The sequence below is a fragment of the Labrus bergylta genome, chromosome 5, assembly GCF_963930695.1.
Source record: "Labrus bergylta chromosome 5, fLabBer1.1, whole genome shotgun sequence".
In the NCBI taxonomy this organism is placed as follows: domain Eukaryota; kingdom Metazoa; phylum Chordata; class Actinopteri; order Labriformes; family Labridae; genus Labrus; species Labrus bergylta.
In genome coordinates, this window is record NC_089199.1 from 3,770,350 (window position 1) to 3,791,435 (window position 21,086).

Genomic DNA, 21,086 nt, shown 5'->3' on the forward strand with positions numbered 1-21,086 from the left:
GACTATACATTAAAGGCTTTATATGCGATTTTTCACACTTAATAAAACTAAAAACACTAAAATACTCTTTACATTTTTTATGATTGAGACAAAGACCCTTTTAGTATTTTCTTAAATAGTTTAAAGGCTTTCTATGTGATTTTTCACACTTAAATATAATATAAATCAAGTATATCCTCTGAAAATAACTCTGTGAGTCATGACTGTCTACAATGGGTGTAACACCCGAGTCCCACTGTCTGTGATGTTTTCAGAGTTTTCAGAGTCCTATCTTCAGTTTGTTTACATCGCCAGGACGGCCGGCTGACTCCTCCCCTCAAGTATAAAAGTTGTTTAATTGAGGGACTAGAGAAAATAAGAATAACATACTGTACTCACTGCTTAACTGTGTTTCTAGATCACGCTCATTTCAGGTAAATTTACATGCAGTGTGAAGATACGAGCATAATAAAGATCACTAGCATTAGCATGCTAGCACAACAATGCAGCGCGAGTTGTTTTGGTTTCATGCTGGTGCTCAAGGGCGACATCTTTTGGATCAAAAAATCACATAAAGCTTAAAGTGAGTGTACAGTTGTACTCTTTCAGTCTTTTTTGCTTCGTTGTTAGTTCTTATTGGCATCAGAACAAACTGATACATCAACTATTTTCTGACGACAATATAGCTGTTAGACAACAGCATAGTTTATAGCAAGAGATGAAAATAGAGTCAGGACTGGAGAGTTGGCTGCACTTGCATGCACGTCATCAGGTGACCCTCCATGAGTTCCTGGATTGCATTACAACGGACTGCATCCGATCAGTGGACTGATTGGCATGAGATGCAGCTTGGGAGTACCAAAATACCTTCTCTAGATCTCAGAAATCATGTTTATTGCTGTTCCTACAAGACCATCCAGTTGTATTAGAAAGGCAGGGAGGTTCACTATGTTAATTTGTTTTTTTTAGCTAGCTTGTTTGGGCAGTTACATTCTTATTTAACACTGTGTTCCTGTTAATTGTATAAAAAAAACGTTATTTCTTTCAATGTTTATTTATAACAGCTGTTGAATTAACTGTATTGCTGATTTTGGGATCAGGGGAAAGTATTGCAGGGCTCCTTCAAGTTGAGTGGTAATGCTGAAAATGCAGCCTATATAAATATAATTACCAGCTTATTTTATTATTTTATATAATAGTGTGAAACCCTATGGCTAAGATTTCCTCATATATACCTGTCACAGTCTCTTGATGTTCAGAGGTGTAATCCTCTATTCTTTGATTTCATGCATTACAGGGAATACTATTATTCATGCATTTATTAAGAGATATTGTAAAGTAAGAGTGGGCCTGCTCAAGCTGCAGGGGTTCTTTTCCCCTATATCCGTTCCCTTCTTACATGGCTTTTTGCAGGAAATGTTGACTTTGGAAAATATATTTATTGAAGAATAAGCACATTTATTCTAAAATCACAACAAGTTATACAGATTTTACAATTAGAGCTGCCTCAATAGCAACGTTTAGCTGTAGCTCTCTTGAAACAAGCTACCCTTTTTGTTTTAACTCACATTTACACACAACATCCAAATACTGTCACGTAAGATACGGAGAACAGGTCGCACAAATTAGGGCATCACAGAGACAAGTTTTGTGCCTTGTCACTGACATAGTCATCGTCCTTAAACTCCTGTTCGGTGTTTACTTCACGTGTCAACTACTCCTAAATCAATTTCTCTTTGATAAGAGCATCATCCATAGGGGAGGTCTTTTCTGCGTGGCATAGCAATTGACCAGAATCAGGGTATTCATCACTTCCGTTGTAGCTGGTAAAGATGTAACTTTCAACAGTTTACATATCAGAAGTGTGTGAACTTTACCTGTTAATTTTATTACTGAAATGAAACAAAAGGACTCCATTATAAGTTGTGAATTTTTTTTGTTATTTTCACTAAATTAATTAAAATGTAACTTAATTATTTTGTTACTAATTGAGTACTTTCCTGAAGGAATGTGTAAAATTCTACCAGGCTGTCTGATTAGGAAATGCCGGTGATGGTGATTATCACTATTCTAAGTGCATAGGCAGGGGATGTGAACAATATAAACATATACCCTATGGTTTCCATTAATATAACATTTGGAGGTTTGTTAGAAATGAATAGTGTTGTGTGAACATCAGAGAGTTGTTTATAACCAGATAAAAGCATTTCATTATTTTGGGATGCAGGACTAAACAGGACCTCATTCAGAACTAAGATCAGGTCTTGTACTTCCTGAACATACTCAGATGTCTCATGATCACATTTTCACTGCACTTCTTTAACTCTCACTCTGTCCCCCTTCAGCCTGTTCTAGTACAGGGTGTGTCACGGCTTATCTCCTGACAATCCTTCCCCACCTGTTTTACAGGATCGGCCACTCCTGCCATTCAGAGCCAGAGGCTTGTAGGCTGGACAGCAAAAGTGAGAGTACAGGTTGAAGTGGCCGAGGAGGATCCTCCCCCTTGCTCTGCCATAAAAGCAGGCAGAGTCTGCAGTCAGACACTCAGAGGGACTCAGCTCTCCTTTTGAAGCCTGCACATCTTCAGTTCTCTGCTCAAGATCATCATCTACCACTGCAAACATGAGTAGAAGAGCATATTCAGTCACAGGCTCTAATATGAGCAGCGCCAGGAGGTCATTTGGGGGGGCTCCAGCAAGCAACTACTCTGTAAAAAGAACCACCAGTCATGGCTTTGGTTCCGGTAGCGGTTTTGGTTCGATGTCAATGGCTAGTGGTTCTTACGGCCAAGGAGGAAACAATTTCATGGCTCCACCGATCACAGCCGTCCAAGTGAACCAGAGTCTGTTGGCCCCTCTCAACTTGGCGATTGATCCCACCATCCAGGTTGTCCGCACTCAGGAGAAGGACCAGATCAAGACCCTAAACAACCGCTTTGCCTCCTTCATCGACAAGGTTAGTCCTTGTGAGCTCAGTGTGAATTTCTCTTTTTCTAGTTAACAATAGGCCTTGTTGTGGCAATATTGATAAAACGGACACTCCCTGGTCTTCCTTTACATTTAACAGCTGTCAAAAGTGAATCAACTTCCTTTGCTCTTTCAACTTCAAACTGCTGAGCAATACTTACTAGTTGCAAAAAGTTTATTTTTTACTGTCAGAGCTGACAAAGGAAGCAGTTAATCTTATCTTTGTGGTGTTATACTCATCAATGAGTTACAGCCTCTGGGTTCAGGAAAGCTTAGAGAAATGTACTGTACTGAAAAGTCTGTCTGTGATCATGACCCTAACTGACACTGGCAGCCCCATCCTAATTCAACCTTAGGCAACAGTTGGCCTTTAGCCCCATCTGAGCCATCTGTGGTCTCCTTGCCCACTATATAAACATGGGTGGAGATTATTTTGCAATGACAGTTCCTCAAGACTGGCAGAGAAAACAAGGATATACAGTATCTGTACCCACAGGGTCCAAAGTCTGTCATTTGCACATTGCACCTATCACCTGGTTGTTATGGGCAACAGGAATGCTTAGTTCAGGGTAGTAGAACAACTTTCTCTTGTTTTTAGGATAAATATCCAAGGTCTGTGTTGAAACTTGCTTACAAGCTATACAGTCTTCCCTTCGTGTAGAATGAAGCTTTTGAAACTCTATAAATTGGCACTATGTCAAAAACTCACAACAAAGTACTCATCCCATGTTACTGCAATGCTTTGTCGTCTGCGGTTTATCTGCCACACCCAGTTTTTTTTATAACTACACTGACTGTGTGGCCTTCAAAGCTCAACTGAGCACACAAGATGAGTCACAGCCAGTGAAACAAAAGGTGAAACCCTTAAAGCCATATACACACTAGATGGAACATACAAGATTCATTATTTTTAACAGGGAAAAATTAAAATCTTTGTATTCAATGAGTGATAAAGGTGCAGAAGTTCCTTTTTGCATCTTGAAATATTTGAGTTGCTTAGACAAAAAGCAAGCTAAAGAATGCCGCCTAGAGTTACAATTGTTATGACGTGGGTGTGGCTCTTCAGATATGGAGATATCTAATCTGTAATGCAGGGTAAGGTCAGGCATTTTTAAACTAGATTCAATAAAACACACCTTTAAATCTTTAAAGCACTTATCCTTCCCTTAAGAATGGATAAGTTACTTTTGATTTATTATGCGCTCATTATCAATTCAGTTCAAGTATTCAAGACCTACTGACAATTGAAGCACCAGCCAGGCCCCTATTATACTACTTTGTATAATGAACATGCCTATTAAGACATCTGACAATCATGCCTGGTTTGGTGCCTCCACAGGTCCGTTTCCTGGAGCAGCAGAACAAGATGCTGGAGACCAAATGGAGCCTCCTGCAGGACCAGACCACCAGCCGATCCAACATCGATGGTATGTTCGAGGCCTACATTGCCAACCTGCGCAGACAGCTCGACGGTCTCGGCAATGAGAAGGTCAAGCTGGAGGGAGAGCTGAGGAACATGCAGGGCCTGGTTGAGGACTTCAAGATAAAGTAAGTGTTTGCATTACATGAGAACTAATTGTTCAAACAAGTTATACAACTGATTTAGTAGGCAGATTTCCAAAATGGAGCAAATGCACTCAAACACTTCTCTTGCATTCCTCCAGATATGAAGATGAAATTAACAAACGTGCGGGTGCAGAGAATGAGTTTGTGCTCCTGAAGAAGGTATGAAAAAAGGCCTTTTAATTTTTTAATTCCAAGGTTAAATACAAAGTTGTGCATGTATAACATTTCTTTTTTGAAATTAAACTCTTTCTCAGGATGTTGATGCCGCCTACATGAACAAGGTGGAGCTTGAAGCCAAAGCTGATGCTCTTCAGGACGAGATCAACTTCCTCAGGGCCGTCTATGAGACTGTATGTATCTATTTTGTCACCTTTGATCCACTGATAAACACCAGAGCTAAGCTGATTAGCAACAGGAGTTAATTGGTGCAACATCCATTGGTTGTTTAGGAACTCCGTGAGCTGCAGGGCCAGATCAAGGACACCTCTGTCATTGTGGAGATGGACAACAGCCGTAACCTGGACATGGATTCTATTGTAGCTGAAGTGCGTGCACAGTATGAGGACATCGCCAACAAAAGCAAGGCTGAGGCAGAGTGCTGGTACAAACAGAAGGTAAGTTAAAAACAACCCATCTGCACTGTCATCTGCATATACTGAAGACACCTCTACCAACTCTCTGGATCATATTACCAACACATGTTGTTTTATTGAAACAGTACGAGGAGATGCAGAGCTCTGCTGGACAGTATGGTGATGACCTGCGCTCAACCAAGACTGAGATTGCCGAGCTGAACCGCATGATCGCCCGCCTTCAGAATGAGATCGAGTCCGTCAAGGGACAGGTATGTCAAGATCTCCTAAAGAATGATGCCTCATAATGAAGAAACGTGATTGTACAGTTAATAACCAAACTGTGATATTAACTTCCACAGAGAGCCAACCTTGAGCTCCAGATCTCAGAGGCTGAGGAGCGTGGTGAGCTTGCAGTAAGAGATGCCAAGCTCCGCATCAAGGACCTGGAGGATGCTCTGCAGAGAGCCAAGCAGGACATGGCCCGCCAGGTGCGAGAATACCAGGAACTGATGAACGTCAAGCTGGCCCTGGACATCGAAATCGCCACCTACAGGAAACTGCTGGAAGGAGAGGAGAGCAGGTGGGATAAAGCTGACAATTCAATGTTTGATGGTTACACTTATGATCATCATCTCTGAATGAAGGACTAACTCTTTATTAATCCATTGTTAGGTTGGCCAGTGGAGGAGCCAACGCAACCATCCATGTCCAGCAGACATCTGGAGGTAAGATTCAACCTTAAACATTATAGTCACTATCACCATAAGTGATACGAAATCAAGAAACCTCACACACAGATGGTGGGATACCTGATAACTCTTATCTGTTTTTGTTTTTCACTAGGATACTCATCCGCCAACTCCAGTAGTGGATTTGGCTATGGTGGGGGTTATAGTAGTGGTGGTGCAGTTATGTCCAAGTCCGCAGTCACATCAAGCAGCAGAAGATTCCAATAAAAAGGAGAGCCGTCCCTCTTCCCCTTCAGAAGCTTTTTGATCTGATCTAAATCTGTACCCTTTCATGGTGCTATGCATTGCTATTAAGCAAGTTCTACAAGATATGGAATATCCTAAAGATTCCTGAAAGCATGTAATAATTATCACTGGCTTCTGAAGGTAATCAAAGCCTGCAACACACCAAGGCTGGATCAGTTAGCAGGACAGCATTAGTTTTCATTCTACACTGACTCCAAGGAATAAGGAAAAAGCAAAAACAAAAAAAATAACTATTCTGATAAGGTGTTAAAACTAAGCAAAGAAAACATTTGAAAATCAACACTCCACTTTTTGCACTATTAGTGGGCTCATCTGAAATATAGTCCTGCTGTACAGGTAGCATGATGGTGCTCATCATAGTGCTACATGTCTTCATCCTACAGGGCTGATATCAGAAAAAGGAACAAGTCACTGGCCAAATGCTGGAAAAATACAAACATTTTAAATCTGAGTGACTTTAAAAATTAACAGTTTAACTTTGAACTGATTGGCTATTAACCTGTTCTTTTTTATTTCAAAAATGTTTCTCTGTTTAGTTTTGCCTTTCCAGAACCAAAAGATTTAAGTAAGCTGAAACCAGGTTTATTTTGTAAAATCATTATTAACAACATGTCATGAATGTTGCAACAAGTCACATCAAATCAACTTGAATAAAATAAATCTGAGAACTGAAACATTTGTCTCTTCATTTATTGTATTTAATTACTGGAAAAAGAGAATGCTCGGCTACAACTCTTAAAAAGTGTTCAACTTTGATAGACACATGAATTTTCACATGGACAGTTTGGATGGGTGGTGCTGTGCATCTTTCACATTCACTATTAACTTTATGCTTGTTTTTTAATTTGCCAGATAAGTGCATAAAGCACTGCATGTCAACTCTACATTGTCATAACATCCTTATCCTGTTTCATAAAGGTTTTAAATCCTCAAAGCCTTACCCAGATTCAAAAGCTGTTGCTTTAATTGGAGCGTATTTGTAGAATTCTATAAAACTGTCACAATACATCCACTGCTACATAAATAAGGCTAGCAATGTACATGGACTGAATAAAAAAGTTGAAAAAGCATGGAACTAATTGTAGAAATAGCCAAGATCGGGACACTAATACCGTACATACTCTCAGCAATGACTGAAAATGTAAATCAATAAAATCTGTTTGGACATGGCTTGCTCGTTCTTGTGGCTACCATGGCAGATAAACAGGCAATCAGAGTGAAGAAAACTTGAGGTTGCCTGGATGTAACAATTTTGAACAAAATACAAAAAGGGAAAACAAGGAGCAACAAGTTCTGCAAGTGCACTGGAAACTCTGACATTGACAGACAACTACACTCAGTTACAACAATGACCTGACAACACGAGGGCAGGAACACTGAGACTAAATAGACATAAATAGATACAAACTTTGAAATACAAAACTAAAACAGACCAAATCATGACATCTTCATCCTGCAGGGATGAGGGGCGATAAGCTGCCATCTCAATGACCTGATGAAAGTGGCTTGCAGCCAACCTCGTGGAGAAAAAAGATGGGCTAGGCCAAAGTGCCACTCCTGTGCCATCTGAGTTCCAGCATGTGCCTCAAATAGGGCAGGAACTCGATGAGTGCTAAATGCATTGTACTGTCCAAAGCCACTGCTCTGCGCTGCCACACTGCCCCCCATCCTGATGGGGAGGACCTGGTCATTACCACATCGCGACCTGAGGGTACTAAACCCAACAAGACGCCTCTGGAAAGAAACTCCCTGCTTCTCCATTGCCACAGAGCAAGGAGACATCTGCTGGACACCATGACTCTCTTGGATCTGTGCTCCCTTGGATCTATGTGGAGGCCATTGGTCCAAACCTGGAGGGGCCGCAGGTACAAAAGGCCCAGTGGCACCACTGATGTTACAGACGTCAGCATACCCAACAGCCTGAGGAAAAGGCTGTACTGTCACCTCCTGCCACTTCAGAAATGGAGGAGAAGCTGGAGTATGGCCTCCACTTGTAAAACTGATTACAATCAATGCAGGAAAAAGCAACAAACTATATGCACATAAAATATATTAAAATGTGGCTCCTATTCTGCATATGGAAATAAATGACCAATACTTAGATATGTTTTCCTGGAGCTGAATGCATACCGCTGGAAATTATCTAAATAAATTAATATGGTCAGGAATTACATAAACCTAGTTTAAAATTCAGCCATGACCAGAATAGAGACATTTAAGTTAAAGTAATTGGTATTAGACTTCCATGAAAAGCCAAATACCACACCAATTATACACATGAATTATCAGGATTGACAGCACAGTGTTTATATCAGGATGAGCATGAGTTGTAAGTAGTTCTGCATGATTTATCTAATTGAAGTTGCAGTGTGAGAAGTTGCCCAAAACATATCTGTGAAGTTTCTTGCTATAATCCACTCTGATCCTGAATTTTAGCATGCCTAAAAAAACCTTTATTTCAGCCCTGCTAAGAACAGGCTGTTTCTGTGCCTGAAGCTTAAAATGCAAGTGAGCTGTGTTCAACCACACCCTCTGGAAGGGAATGTGCATGCTAAATGCACTCTCAATACCCAACGCAGACACACCGGACACACACACACACACACACACACACACACACACACCGGACACACACACACACACACACACACACACACACACACACACACCGGACACACACACACACACACACACACACACACACACACACACACACACATCGGCTAAATGAACAGTTTGCTGAATTTCTTCTTTTTTTGAGTGTGTGGATTAAAGCAAATGGATTATTCACAGATGGATTATTGTTTTTACTTCTTAATGTTGTAATGCCTTGATTGTAAATGGGATGGTTCCAGAGGGTAGTAGGGGTGGCCTGGACACTTCTACCTTCTTAAAATATAAAGGCAACAAATATATTTTGTATTATTTCCCAATTTCCTGATCTGATGATATGATCCATGACTTACAGTAAATCCGGTATCTGATCCAATGGAAAATAAAACCTTATTAACTCAATTAAATGTATTGAAAAAATGTTTGTGAAACAAGAAACATAATGTATTATTTTGGGCCTGTAAAAAAAACCCTACTTACTCATAATGCCATTTATTATGTTGAAATTGCAGATTGCAATATTGTCCACTATAATCGGAATCGCACAATTTCATCCAATCGTGCAGCTTAAATTGTAAGCAGAAAATGACCAGATGCTCAGCTGATTAAGAGCTACATAAAAAGCCTTTATTGGTATGGCAACTGATTAAGCAGACAGGAAAGGTTATTCATTAATTTTAAAGTATGACATACCGGTACTATAAACATCAGCTTAACTACAAAATCTAAAAACTAAGGTTTTACAAGGGAATGCTACCTAGTGTAAGAAAAAGAGAAATGAACCAGTAAAATGTCTGAGACATAGGTATGTTATCATGGATCATGTAGCATAAGAAAATAAATGGTGTCTGACAAAAATATTATATAAACTTCACAATTATGTTTCACTAATTGGAGATGTCGTTGTACATCTTCAAATACTCACAGCCATTAAACATGGAGCCCTCTACCAACTTAACGTCACAATTAAAACTTTGGTTCAAAACTGTGCTGAAACCTCTATAAAAACTAGAGATAGTATGCTAGAATGTGAAAGTATCAAACTGGTTTCAAAGAATCCCAACCCTTCTCTTCAGGCCAAGAACCATGGGCAGTAACCAGGCTACAAGTAATGCGAGTTAAACTGTATTTTCAAGAACAAGTGGGTAAAGTTGCATTTTGTCTGTATTAAACAACTTCACAGTTGTTTAGCTTTTTTAAATTGTGCTCTAGTGTTCCCACAAGCTTCATTTTCCAAAACGTTTTTCAGCGCTAAAAAGAGCTATGCTTTTATAACTGGTCTTTCAGTTGGAACTTCAATATCGTTTCATGGCGATAACCACTTTCAAATGAGAACTGCAGATGCTAGAACTACTGCTTATCAATGAAGGTCTGTAAAATAGATATAATATATATTTAATATATGATATATAATAAATTGTCAATCGGTCCACACTTCCAGAGCAATTTTTTAAAGATTTTTTATTATTTAATTAACAATATGTTATAAAATCCTGCCTATTCACATAGGCATTTAAAGTGTTGTGTTACAAGAAGCGTTCTTCACTAACAGGTCAAAGTTAATAACGAGTTTTGTCATTAAATAAGAGACAACCCCCAGATCTTGTGAAATTTAGGCACAGAATATACAGTATGTTGTTGTATATGACTCTGTCAGTATCGCTTTTTTAGCAAGTGTATTATATCAGTCGTGAATAGTGGATGAAGAAGCATCTTTCCATCGACAGTACATTATAGCTCTTTAGCAACTGCAAAGGCTGTATCCAGCCACTTGATAATGGGTTGATATTAAGTCTGGGGAAAATACCAAGCAGGCAAAATTTAGGGTCTGGATCCATTTGTTTTCTTGTTATTTCATTAACCTTTTGACTGACCTCAAGAAACTCTTAATTGTGACACAATCCCTAACCTTGTGCAGGTAGGTCCCTGCTTCAGCTGAATATTTCCAACAGGTACCCATTGGTCTGTGGCCAACTCCGTGTAGCTTGCTAGGGGTCCAGTGATACCGATGCACCTTTTTAAATTGTGCAAATTTCAGTGAAACATCCTTTGAGACTGTTTGGGCTCTACGCAAGACCTCATCCCACTCTACTTCAGTAATGTCCCCATCTATATCTGAACTCCACATTCTGTTATTTTGACAATTCGTTGTTTTTTTTTACAGATTCCAGGGGTGCCTATTTTAGATTGTTCTCTTTCCAATAAGCATTTCTCCTATTTTTTTTATTGTTACTTCTAAAGGCTACTACCGCACGTCTTAATAAGAAAAACTTCCACCCAGATAATTGGACAGGAGAGATTTCTGCTTTCACTTTTATATATGATTTGATGTCAACATTTGTGTATAAATCAGTCATTTTAGAAATTAACACTTTGACACTACTTCCCAATTAAATGTATGAATCATCCTCCAGATGTTCCTATTTAAAATAAAATAAAAACGTCTGTCCACGATACATTGTTGGGGAGATATGGATCTCCTAGCTTGCTCAGCTTAGGTATGTGTGTGCCTTATCTTGAAAGATGTATGTGCAATGAAGGCACAACAGCACAGAGAGAGGTATAAAGTATCATATACATCTGTATTACACAACTTATTAGACAATGTTTCCCTTTGTTGTTAGAGCATTTAATTGGTTGATTACTAATTGGGATGTTATATTTTGAACATATAGCCAAAGAATGCTTGAATACAGTTCCTACAATAGCTTTAAGGGACACTTCTTTTGAAAGAGTAAGGGCACCTAAAATGCTGATTTAAATGTGCTGGTGCAGGGTGTGTCATTGCTTATCTTCTGAAAATACCTCCCTTCCAGTTTTACGGGACTGATCACTCCTGTCATTCAGAGACAGAGGCCTGGGGGCTGAGGTGGAGAAAGGATGGACAGCAGAAAGTGACAGTACAGGTTAAGGTGGCCCCTGAACCCACCCTGCTTTAGCTATAAAAGCAGTCAGAGTTGGCAGTCAGACACTCACAAGGACTTGGCTCTCCATTTGAAGACTTCACACCTTCAGTTCTCAGAGTTAACAACCTCTACCGCTGCAACATGATGATGAGAAAGGCATACTCAGTCACCAGCTCCAATGGCAGCACCAGCAGGTCCTTTGCTGGACAAGGAAGCAGCTATTCTGTGAAAAGAACCAGCCATGGGATAGGCCCCAGTGTTGGTTTTAGTGGATCCTCTATTGGTGGAAGCTCTGCTGCTTACAATTTTTCTTCTAGCCAAACAGCAGGCTGTTACATCGCTCCACCAATTACAGCTGTTCAGGTAAACAAGAGCCTGCTGACCCCTCTCAGCCTGGAGATTGATCCCACCATCCAGGTTGTCCGCACCCAGGAGAAGGACCAGATCAAGTCCCTCAACAACCGCTTTGCGTCCTTCATCGACAAGGTTTGTTTCTTTTAAGATTGTTTTCAATTTATAAGGTACACTTTACTTTAGGTTTCATTTTGGTAGTGTAAACAACTTTCAAGCTTTCCCTGGTATATAGTTTAAACTTTAGATTATAGTGTAGTAACAGCAATCTTTAGATTAAATGACACTGATGAACACTGCTAAGAAGATACAGAAATGTTATTTTTACAGTGAAAAAAAGAAAGATGAGAATGTGACTTTTCATTGTTTGATCCATCAAACAGGAAATTAATATATCTTTAAGACTGTTGACTGCAGGTTGTAATTGGAGTGTATATATATATATATATATATATATATATATATAGACACACACACACACACACACACACAAATATATATACATATATATATATATATATATATATACATGCCTATTAAGACATATGACAATCATGCCTGGTTTGGTGCCTCCACAGGTCCGTTTCCTGGAGCAGCAGAACAAGATGCTGGAGACCAAATGGAGCCTCCTGCAGGACCAGACCACCAGCCGATCCAACATTGATGGTATGTTCGAGGCCTACATTGCCAACATGCGCAGACAGCTCGACGGTCTCGGCAATGAGAAGGTCAAGCTGGAGAGAGAGCAGAATAACATGCAATCCCTGGTTGAGGACTTCAAGAGGAAGTGAGTGTGTGCATGATGTCTATAACTATAACACCAAGTGATAGATGTAATGGTACAAATTGAAGCAGATGCACTGACGCATTTCCTTGTGTTCTTGCAGGTATGAAAATGAAATCAACAAACGTGCATCTGCCGAGAATGAGTTTGTTCTCATGAAGAAGGTTTGAAGACATTTAAGGGGAATTATGTTATTTTTCAAAAAGAGGATTATCCAAATTTGTTATCTCAGTGTTAAAACCATAAGCTGATAAACAAGCTGCAGTGGCTGCAAAGTTATCCCTGCTGTTGACTTCAAATTTAGCATAATTTTGGTGTAAGATAAGTAACACATACACTGAAAAACGAGGCAGAGGTAGATAAACAACTCCCATGGTCTGAGATGTACCTCGTCAGTACAGTCCGTTGACTTGAAACAGAAATGTTTTATTGCTGTTTCAGAAAGGAATCTTGCTTCTTGGTGTCTGTAGCTTCAATAAATGTTGTTAGATGCTTAGATGAGCAATTTTAGTGGATGTACTTCCACTGGGCAAATTTCCTTAAAATATGTTGCAGCCATTACAGCTCACTTGCGAACAATGGCTGAAGCAATCTTCTGCTGAATTCCAAACCTTTAGTCACTTTTTTTTAACTCTAATTTAACTAAGTTAGTGCCATTGAGATCAGATTTTGTTCAAGGGTGACCTGGGGACCACTTAGACCACAACAAAACAAAAATTAGGGACCAGTTTTAGAATTAAAGGAAATACACTTGATGTGTTTTTTTTTTATCCCAGTTTAATACAATATGGTCATTGGTAACACTGTGTTTTGCTATAACATAAATTTTAGGATGTTGATGCCGCCTACATGGACAAGGTGACGCTGGAAGCCAGGCTTGATGCTCTTCAGGATGAGATCAACTTCCTCAGGGCCGTCTATGAGACTGTATGTTTCTAAAATTTCATATTTTCCATTCTTCCTAACACTATAGTTAAGCTAATGACATTCAACAGTAAACTGGTGCAAAAATCTGGTTCTAGGAACTCCGTGAGCTGCAGGGCCAGATCAAGGACACCTCTGTCATTGTGGAGATGGACAACAGCCGTAACCTGGACATGGATTCTATTGTAGCTGAAGTGCGTGCACAGTATGAGGACATCGCCAACAAAAGCAAGGCTGAGGCAGAGTCCTGGTACAAACAGAAGGTAATAAGCAGAGACGAAATCAATCCCATGAGTTCACTGAATACATTTGAATCCCCTCTACCAACCCTCTGGTTCATACATGCATTGTTTTATTGAAACAGTACGAGGAGATGCAGAGCTCTGCTGGACAGTATGGTGATGACCTGCGTACAACCAAGACCGAGATTGCTGAGATGAACCGCATGATCGCCCGCCTTCAGAATGAGATCGAGTCCGTCAAGGGACAGGTATGTCAAGTCATCTCCTAAAGAATGATGCCTCATAATGAAGAAACGTGATTGTACAGTTAATAACCAAACTGTGATATTAACTTCCACAGAGAGCCAACCTTGAGCTCCAGATCTCAGAGGCTGAGGAGCGTGGTGAGCTTGCAGTAAGGGATGCCAAGCTCCGCATCAAGGACCTGGAGGATGCTCTGCAGAGAGCCAAGCAGGACATGGCCCGCCAGGTGCGAGAATACCAGGAACTGATGAACGTCAAGCTGGCCCTGGACATCGAAATCGCCACCTACAGGAAACTGCTGGAAGGAGAGGAGAGCAGGTGGGATAAAGCTGACAATTCAATGTTTGATGGTTACACTTATGATCATCATCTCTGAATGAAGGACTAACTCTTTATTAATCCATTGTTAGGTTGGCCAGTGGAGGAGCCAACGCAACCATCCATGTCCAGCAGACATCTGGAGGTAGTGATTCCGAGTTCATAGATTATGGTCATCATCATCATTATAGGTGTTGAATAAAGAGATAAATGATAACATTTGTATGTTTTTGTTCTTCCCCAGGATTCTCAAGCTCCAGCTCCAGTGGTGGATTTGGCTTTGGTGGTTATGGTGGAAATATTGGTTCTGTCACCAAGTCCTCAGCCTCCTCAACCAGTTCCAGGAGAGTCTATTAAAAAGGAGAGTGACTCATCTCTGTGCCCTCTTATGGTCCTATGCCAAAACCGTGACTCCAAATCAACCTTAACCACATAGTAAGAGTAAGAGGTTATTTTAAGTTAAACAAGACCTGAAACACACAAGAATAAGAAAAAGAAAAGAAAAAGAAAGGTTTTGATAGTGTTCAAACTAAATAAGGACAACATTTCAAAACCCACACTCATGTTAACATGGATACTTTATTTCCTGTCTGGTAGTGATAAACTAATCAGAATTTCCCTGAGACAGGAAGTTGTTTTTAGTTGATGTGTTCAGTCCTACATCTGAGTGTGATAGTAGGAAGAGGAATGGGTAACAATTATGTGACTTTGCATGTTTAGCAGTTTAACTTATCTTATTAACTTAATCTGATTGGCTAGTTGCTCGTTTTTATTCCAGTCCTGTTTCCCTGATTTGTTTGACCTTTCTTTGCCTTCCAAGTAAACCATATGAAACCAGGTTTACATTGTTCATTAACTGTTGTTACTATAGATCTTTTTGACAGCAAATGTAAAAATAACCTAAATAAAATATACCTGAGAACTGAAATTGTTGCCTCAGTCACATTATTGTTGTGATGGATTAAAGAAAAAGTAAAACCCCTACTGGATACTTCAAATGCATAGTGTTTTGCTTTACCAACTAGATTTCTTTTCAAAGAGAGATATCACATGGGGGCACTGCTGTGCCCCTTTTAAACTGCTCACTCCTTGCTTGCTTTTTAAAAATGGATAATATAGGATCTGGAGCTGGCTACAAGCTTCAGCCGTTAAAGATTGAATGAGCAATCTTTTGATATGTGTATTGACTAGGTAAAAAAATGTATTGTGTTCTGCACTGTTTCCTGCTCATACAATAGTGTTTATCAATTGTTTAAGTCATTTACAGTCTGTGTTGACGTGTTAATAAGTTACATTCTGAAGCCAAAAAGTGCTGGTGTTGTGTAATTATACAGTTGAAACAAGATTTCAAGTGGACTCATATTAATGATACAAGGCATGTGCAAAGTGTTGGACATAAACCTGTATACTGTGATTTAGAAGATAATCTGAAAGATAAAGTGGGAAAGAAAGGAAATGATCTGTGCAAAGTACCTGCAATGCCACGGCAAAGCAAAAAGACCAAATCAAATTATATGACCCTTCACAATGTTTTGATGTTTGGAAAGTGTCAAGCACACAATGAATAACACTTCCTTATTTGTGAGGAATTATGGGAGCAGTCTTTTACTTTGCATAACAACAAAACATGCATGATACATGATATATATTATCTATATACTTCTACATTTAGATAAAAATGATCATTTGTTTAGCACTATTCTGGTTATATTTAAATCATCAACATCAGTCGGGTTCTTTAAAATACATAATGACTAAATATTGTTCAAACACTAACACTGTTTCTGTTCATTGTCATTGCAGGTCATTTAGTACTGTGCATTTTATTTATTCTTACAGTTTTAACATTACAATTTTTTTTCTCTTTGTATTTTGACATATTACAAAATTAAGGGGCCAAAGATTGTTGCTGGGGCTGCACAGTAGTTTGCACTCTCGCCCCCTGACAGGGCCTTTCTGTGCAGAGTTTGCATGTTCTCCCTTTGCATGCCTGGGTTCTCTGGCTTCCTCCCACAGTCCAAACACATGCTCGTTAAGTTATGGTGTGACTCTAAATTTCCCATAACTGTGAGTGTAAATATGACAGTTGGTCTGTCTCTATACGGAGGCTGCTATGCAAAGTGTCAGGCTGCTCATCAGGAACTTATCTAATTGCATTCAAACACATGCAAAGCCATCGGCTATGACTTCAGTTCAGTGTGTTGCCCAAATACACTACACTGCAGGAATTAGAGACGAAACCTCCGATTTGCAATTGGAGGACAGCACCCTCTACAGTACCTCTGTGCACAGCTGTCCCTAGTGATGATAGTTTTCTTCAATCAGAAAAATAACACTATGCTATTTAGAAAAATCTATATTTAATCCATCCACACCTACACACACATGAACACACACACTTTTTTATGAATATACATTTAAATGAGTCTGTTAAAATGCTGCACAAGTAACACGCTTTTTGAATAACTCTAGGAAAAATGTAAATGATCATATGTCTTTAAATTAGGTTATGGTCCATTTATTGTACCATTAAAAAAGCATTTGTTAGCTTTAAATGTTAAAACCTGATTATGATTCATTTTTTTCAAGAAACACAACTCTATGCACGTGTATCTCAATCACCGAACGTTGGAGTAAAAATGATCTTTCTACAGAAAATAGCCTTTGTTTTCTTTGCCTCCACTGCTGAGTGAAGAAGCACACTAATGAGCTATTGATTGAGGGGGCTCCTTCACAGGACAGGAAGAAATCCTCAGGAGCGATTGAAAAGTTTGACCTTACCCTTAACCCAAGCCCAGCACTGCGATCAATAAACATTAGACCTTCCACAAACCCTGACACTCCGATCGATGTTGGTGAATATCAGCAGCCACGAGAGAAAACACTGATGAGCACAGCGCTGCATGCTGAGCGGGCACGGGTCAAATCACTTAGTGCCTTTGTCGGGTGGTAATGAGGTTTCCGTGTGTATGGATGAAGACATAGTTAAAAGGCATCATGGTGCAATTACAGTATAACTTGTATAACCCTTTATTCTTTTATGATGAGAGAAAATTATGTGACACCTCTGTTAATTTATTTCTCCTCAAAATAATACATTCAAGTACTTACCAGACAAAAATGCTTCAGAGTAAGAGTAACTTACTTTTTGTGCAATACATGCTCTAAATTGTACGCTACATTGTGGCAAATTAATTAATAACCATCATTTGGGATCTTTTCTACAAACTGTGTGAAGCTAATTGTGTTAGCATGTGTGGAACAGCTCTGCAAATATGAAACATAGAAAGGTAGGATGGATTCTATTTCTCTCTGAGTGGGGCAGTAAGCTTCGTCTGAAGGGTTTAAATCATTATGCAGCCTTTGTCTGACTAAGTTTTTTTAAATTATTATTGTAAAATATAACATTAATACAGCGTTTTGAACACTTTCAGAGGCCCGAAATGCCTTTTGAAATGCAAAGCCATTCAAATTAGACATTCAGTAACTTTATAAATAAAGCTATAAATAAATTAAATGTGTTTCTAAATCAAAGGAATAAGATCTAACTAAAGGGAAATCAAACTGTTTCAAGGTCACAAAGCAGAGAGGTTATACTTTATTCTTAAACAAACTAAAAAAGCTCTTATATAACAAAAGCATATTTGAAAAGGATGTAATTTACAACAAAGCTCTAGGGTTGAGTTTACAAATCTTTGACCTCAGGTGTGTGACCCAATTCTATTGTAACAGCAAAATAAGGTGTATACATGCCCTCTAGCTGATGTGTTGAAGCTCTTGTCCCGTGTTCAGACGCGACAGCTCTTAAACAGGGACAGTTTTATAGTGATGTCAGCAGTGCTCTCGGAGCTTTCGCCTCAGTGGAAATAAGTTTTAAGGACCTCTTTCTTCTAGAAACCTCTGGTCTTTGAAAGCTGAAAACAGATTTATATTATTTCTATGATAAAAAAATATTAAGAGAAGGTTTATTTTTCAGAATGTATTTCTTCAATAGTGGCTACAAAGCAATCTCTTGCATTATCACTTGTTTTTTTTTTACCATTGTTAGCTATCAACTAAGATCATGTGTTAAAACGTTGTTTGCTAATGTGTGGTATAAAAACATTGTTCTGCTCCTCGGGTGCTGGCTCTGTCCTTAGTGACAGGGTGGTGTGTTTGAGCGATGGTGATACAGGCAGACCTGTGGAGACAGATCACCTATGCCAGGGCTGCGACACCAACCTATTCAGCTGGTGGGAAATGATAGATGCCCAGGCTAAATTGAAACTCTATGAACTACATTCCTGTTACCAGAGGCAGTGAGTGGTAACACAGCTGGAGGGTCTGCCCTCACACAATTCATGCCCTTTCAACTTCTACACACAGCTGATTAATAATAACAGAGTGTTAATGATTGGCTGGGTAAAACGCTTTAGGCATACAGTAGTGGCCTGTGATGGTGCCGTTAGGTGGTCATACAGATGTCAGTGAGGTTGGAGGTCGACAGCTTAGATAGTACGAGGAACCAGATGAAAGCTGAACTAAGCAACTTTAGACACAGTTGAATAACTGAGCTTCAATACCAATATTTGTTTGGGCAATATCACTCTGGATTTTAGCAAACTGTCTGTCAAGCTTGTAGCAGAGTTTGTGCTCACTTTACAATTTATTTTTAATGTCTAGAACCCTTGAGTTGACATTGCTCTTTCTTATGAAAAAAATTATTTGAGCTTTGTCATTATATTTGCTGCAAACATTCATGTAACCCCTCAGGATGAATTGAACCCCTTTTGAGAGCCCTCTTAATTTTCTATCTAAGGCTTATAATTTCTATTTGACCAACACTTGGGTTTATGTGCAAATATCTGCAAAGATCTAATGTCAATCACAAAATCCTCCCGGTTTTTGTAGGAGCATGATATCATTGTGACATTTGTGTTAAGTTAAAAATACCAGCTGTGTGGTTTATGTGGTTGTTGACATAAATCCTATAAAGATTGTATTTATACAAGCAGTTGAAAAAAGCAGGTATGCGTAAATATTTATGAATAAAATATCTATAAATATTTAATAAATTATTAATTTAACATTATTCAGTTTCACCATCAGTTTGGAACCGTCTAAAAATGTCGACCTTAATCGTTGAAATAAACCTTTGAGAAAGTCTTGTACAGCACAACATGATTCATTGAATGTGACTCTTGACTGTAAAGATATGTTACATACTACAAAGCCTCAAACAAAAAATGTGTTGTGTGCTTTAAAGTATACATGCTTTGAGATAATAAACCTGTAAAGCACACAATCTGCTCTTTTAGTCTGCAAGGACCTTTTTCCCATCAACTTTCATCGCATTTTTAAACAGCATGAATCTGCCATTAAGTGAAATAAGCCACTGGCTGGTTGTTGTTTGTTGACTCTTGTTCTTTCTTGTTGTTTTTTGTTGGCTGTATTTGTTGTTGTCATTATTTGTTGTAGTTTGTGTATTTTCTTGATGTTTGATGATGGTTGTTTGTTTTTGTTGTTGCTTTTGTTTGTTTTGGTGCTCTCACAGGAGTGACAGCAGTGAAGCCTCTGGAGACTTAGATTGTGCATTCGGGTCAGCAGAGTTGTTATGTTGAGTCTTGTAATGGCAAACAAAAATTAGGAAAACTAAATGCTTAATATTTAGTATATTAACTTTATTAAATCAGTTAGATTAGTTCTGTATGTAAGTGCAAACAGAGCCTATCAAATCATAGTTTGATCTTACATTTATATTTTAAAGATGAATAGTCTGAAACACCATCAAGGATTTCCATGAAAAGTTTGTGTAACAAAAATCTTTGAATAGCAGTGTGTATTGATGTGTTATGCCTGGGGACCATGTGGAAAGTGGCTATCTGGACTCATTATCAGACAGATCAATGGAGGTTGCTGGTGTTGATTGGTGTCTTTGACTATGCAATCTATTCCATGAAAATCTCTATCGACACCTGAAGCAACAGTGGTAACAGACCATGCATTAGAAACTGAGTGTGTAAAAAAAAGCGATGGAAACAGAAAGAATACATTCTGAGTTCAGTAAGAGTTACTTTCAAAGACATTGGACATTGTATCGGATCCCCAAATTTTCTGCTTTTTCCTGAAACAAAATTTGGGAACGTTGAGAACTAATATCTCAAAATTATAAGTGTATTTAAAAAAAAAAATCCTTATTCAAGTATCCAAGGATTCCCGGATCCTAGGGGGGGTTATTGTCACTGAAGAATAAATATAATGTATATAATGTAGTGTTGCAGTCAAGACCACACTAACAGAGACCAAGACATACCCAAGACCAGAGTGCTTGGAGACCAAGACATTGAGGGATCGAGACCGAGACAAAACCAAGACCAAGGCAGGGCGAGACCGAGACAGAGGACAAGACCAAGACTATAAATATCACTGAAAAATCTACCACTTGTCTGCATTGAGCGTTTGACTCACATAGACCGTAACACCAGGAAAGCCGAGGCCATGTGTGGGGAATAAAAATCAAACTACAAATGAATTGAAGTTATTATTGTTTTAGAAAGGGGCGTTTTCCGTCGAATCTCAGTACTGACGTGGAAAAATAGCCTTCCAGTGGTGGTCTTGACTGATCTTGATTAAAAATCCGGAGTC

At 39.0% G+C, this 21,086-nt stretch overlaps 2 protein-coding genes across 2 annotated transcripts; both read left to right on the top strand.

The window, feature by feature from the left end:
• The first annotated feature begins 2,502 nt into the window (after positions 1 to 2,502).
• On the top strand, positions 2,503 to 6,755 carry LOC109993803 (intermediate filament protein ON3). The gene is made up of 9 exons (XM_020646890.3): positions 2,503 to 2,934; positions 4,285 to 4,493; positions 4,610 to 4,670; positions 4,766 to 4,861; positions 4,961 to 5,125; positions 5,230 to 5,355; positions 5,446 to 5,666; positions 5,759 to 5,811; positions 5,930 to 6,755. The coding sequence occupies exons 1-9, from the start codon at positions 2,602 to 2,604 to the stop codon at positions 6,040 to 6,042; spliced, it is 1,377 nt and encodes a 458-aa protein (XP_020502546.1). The 5' UTR covers positions 2,503 to 2,601; the 3' UTR covers positions 6,043 to 6,755.
• A 4,876-nt stretch (positions 6,756 to 11,631) lies between these two features.
• On the top strand, positions 11,632 to 15,390 carry LOC109993805 (intermediate filament protein ON3-like). Its single transcript, XM_065954580.1, has 9 exons — positions 11,632 to 12,086; positions 12,530 to 12,738; positions 12,839 to 12,899; positions 13,567 to 13,662; positions 13,758 to 13,922; positions 14,024 to 14,149; positions 14,242 to 14,462; positions 14,555 to 14,607; positions 14,707 to 15,390. Exons 1-9 carry the CDS (start codon positions 11,742 to 11,744, stop codon positions 14,817 to 14,819), a joined length of 1,389 nt encoding a protein of 462 aa, XP_065810652.1. The 5' UTR covers positions 11,632 to 11,741; the 3' UTR covers positions 14,820 to 15,390.
• The last annotated feature ends 5,696 nt before the right edge of the window (positions 15,391 to 21,086 follow it).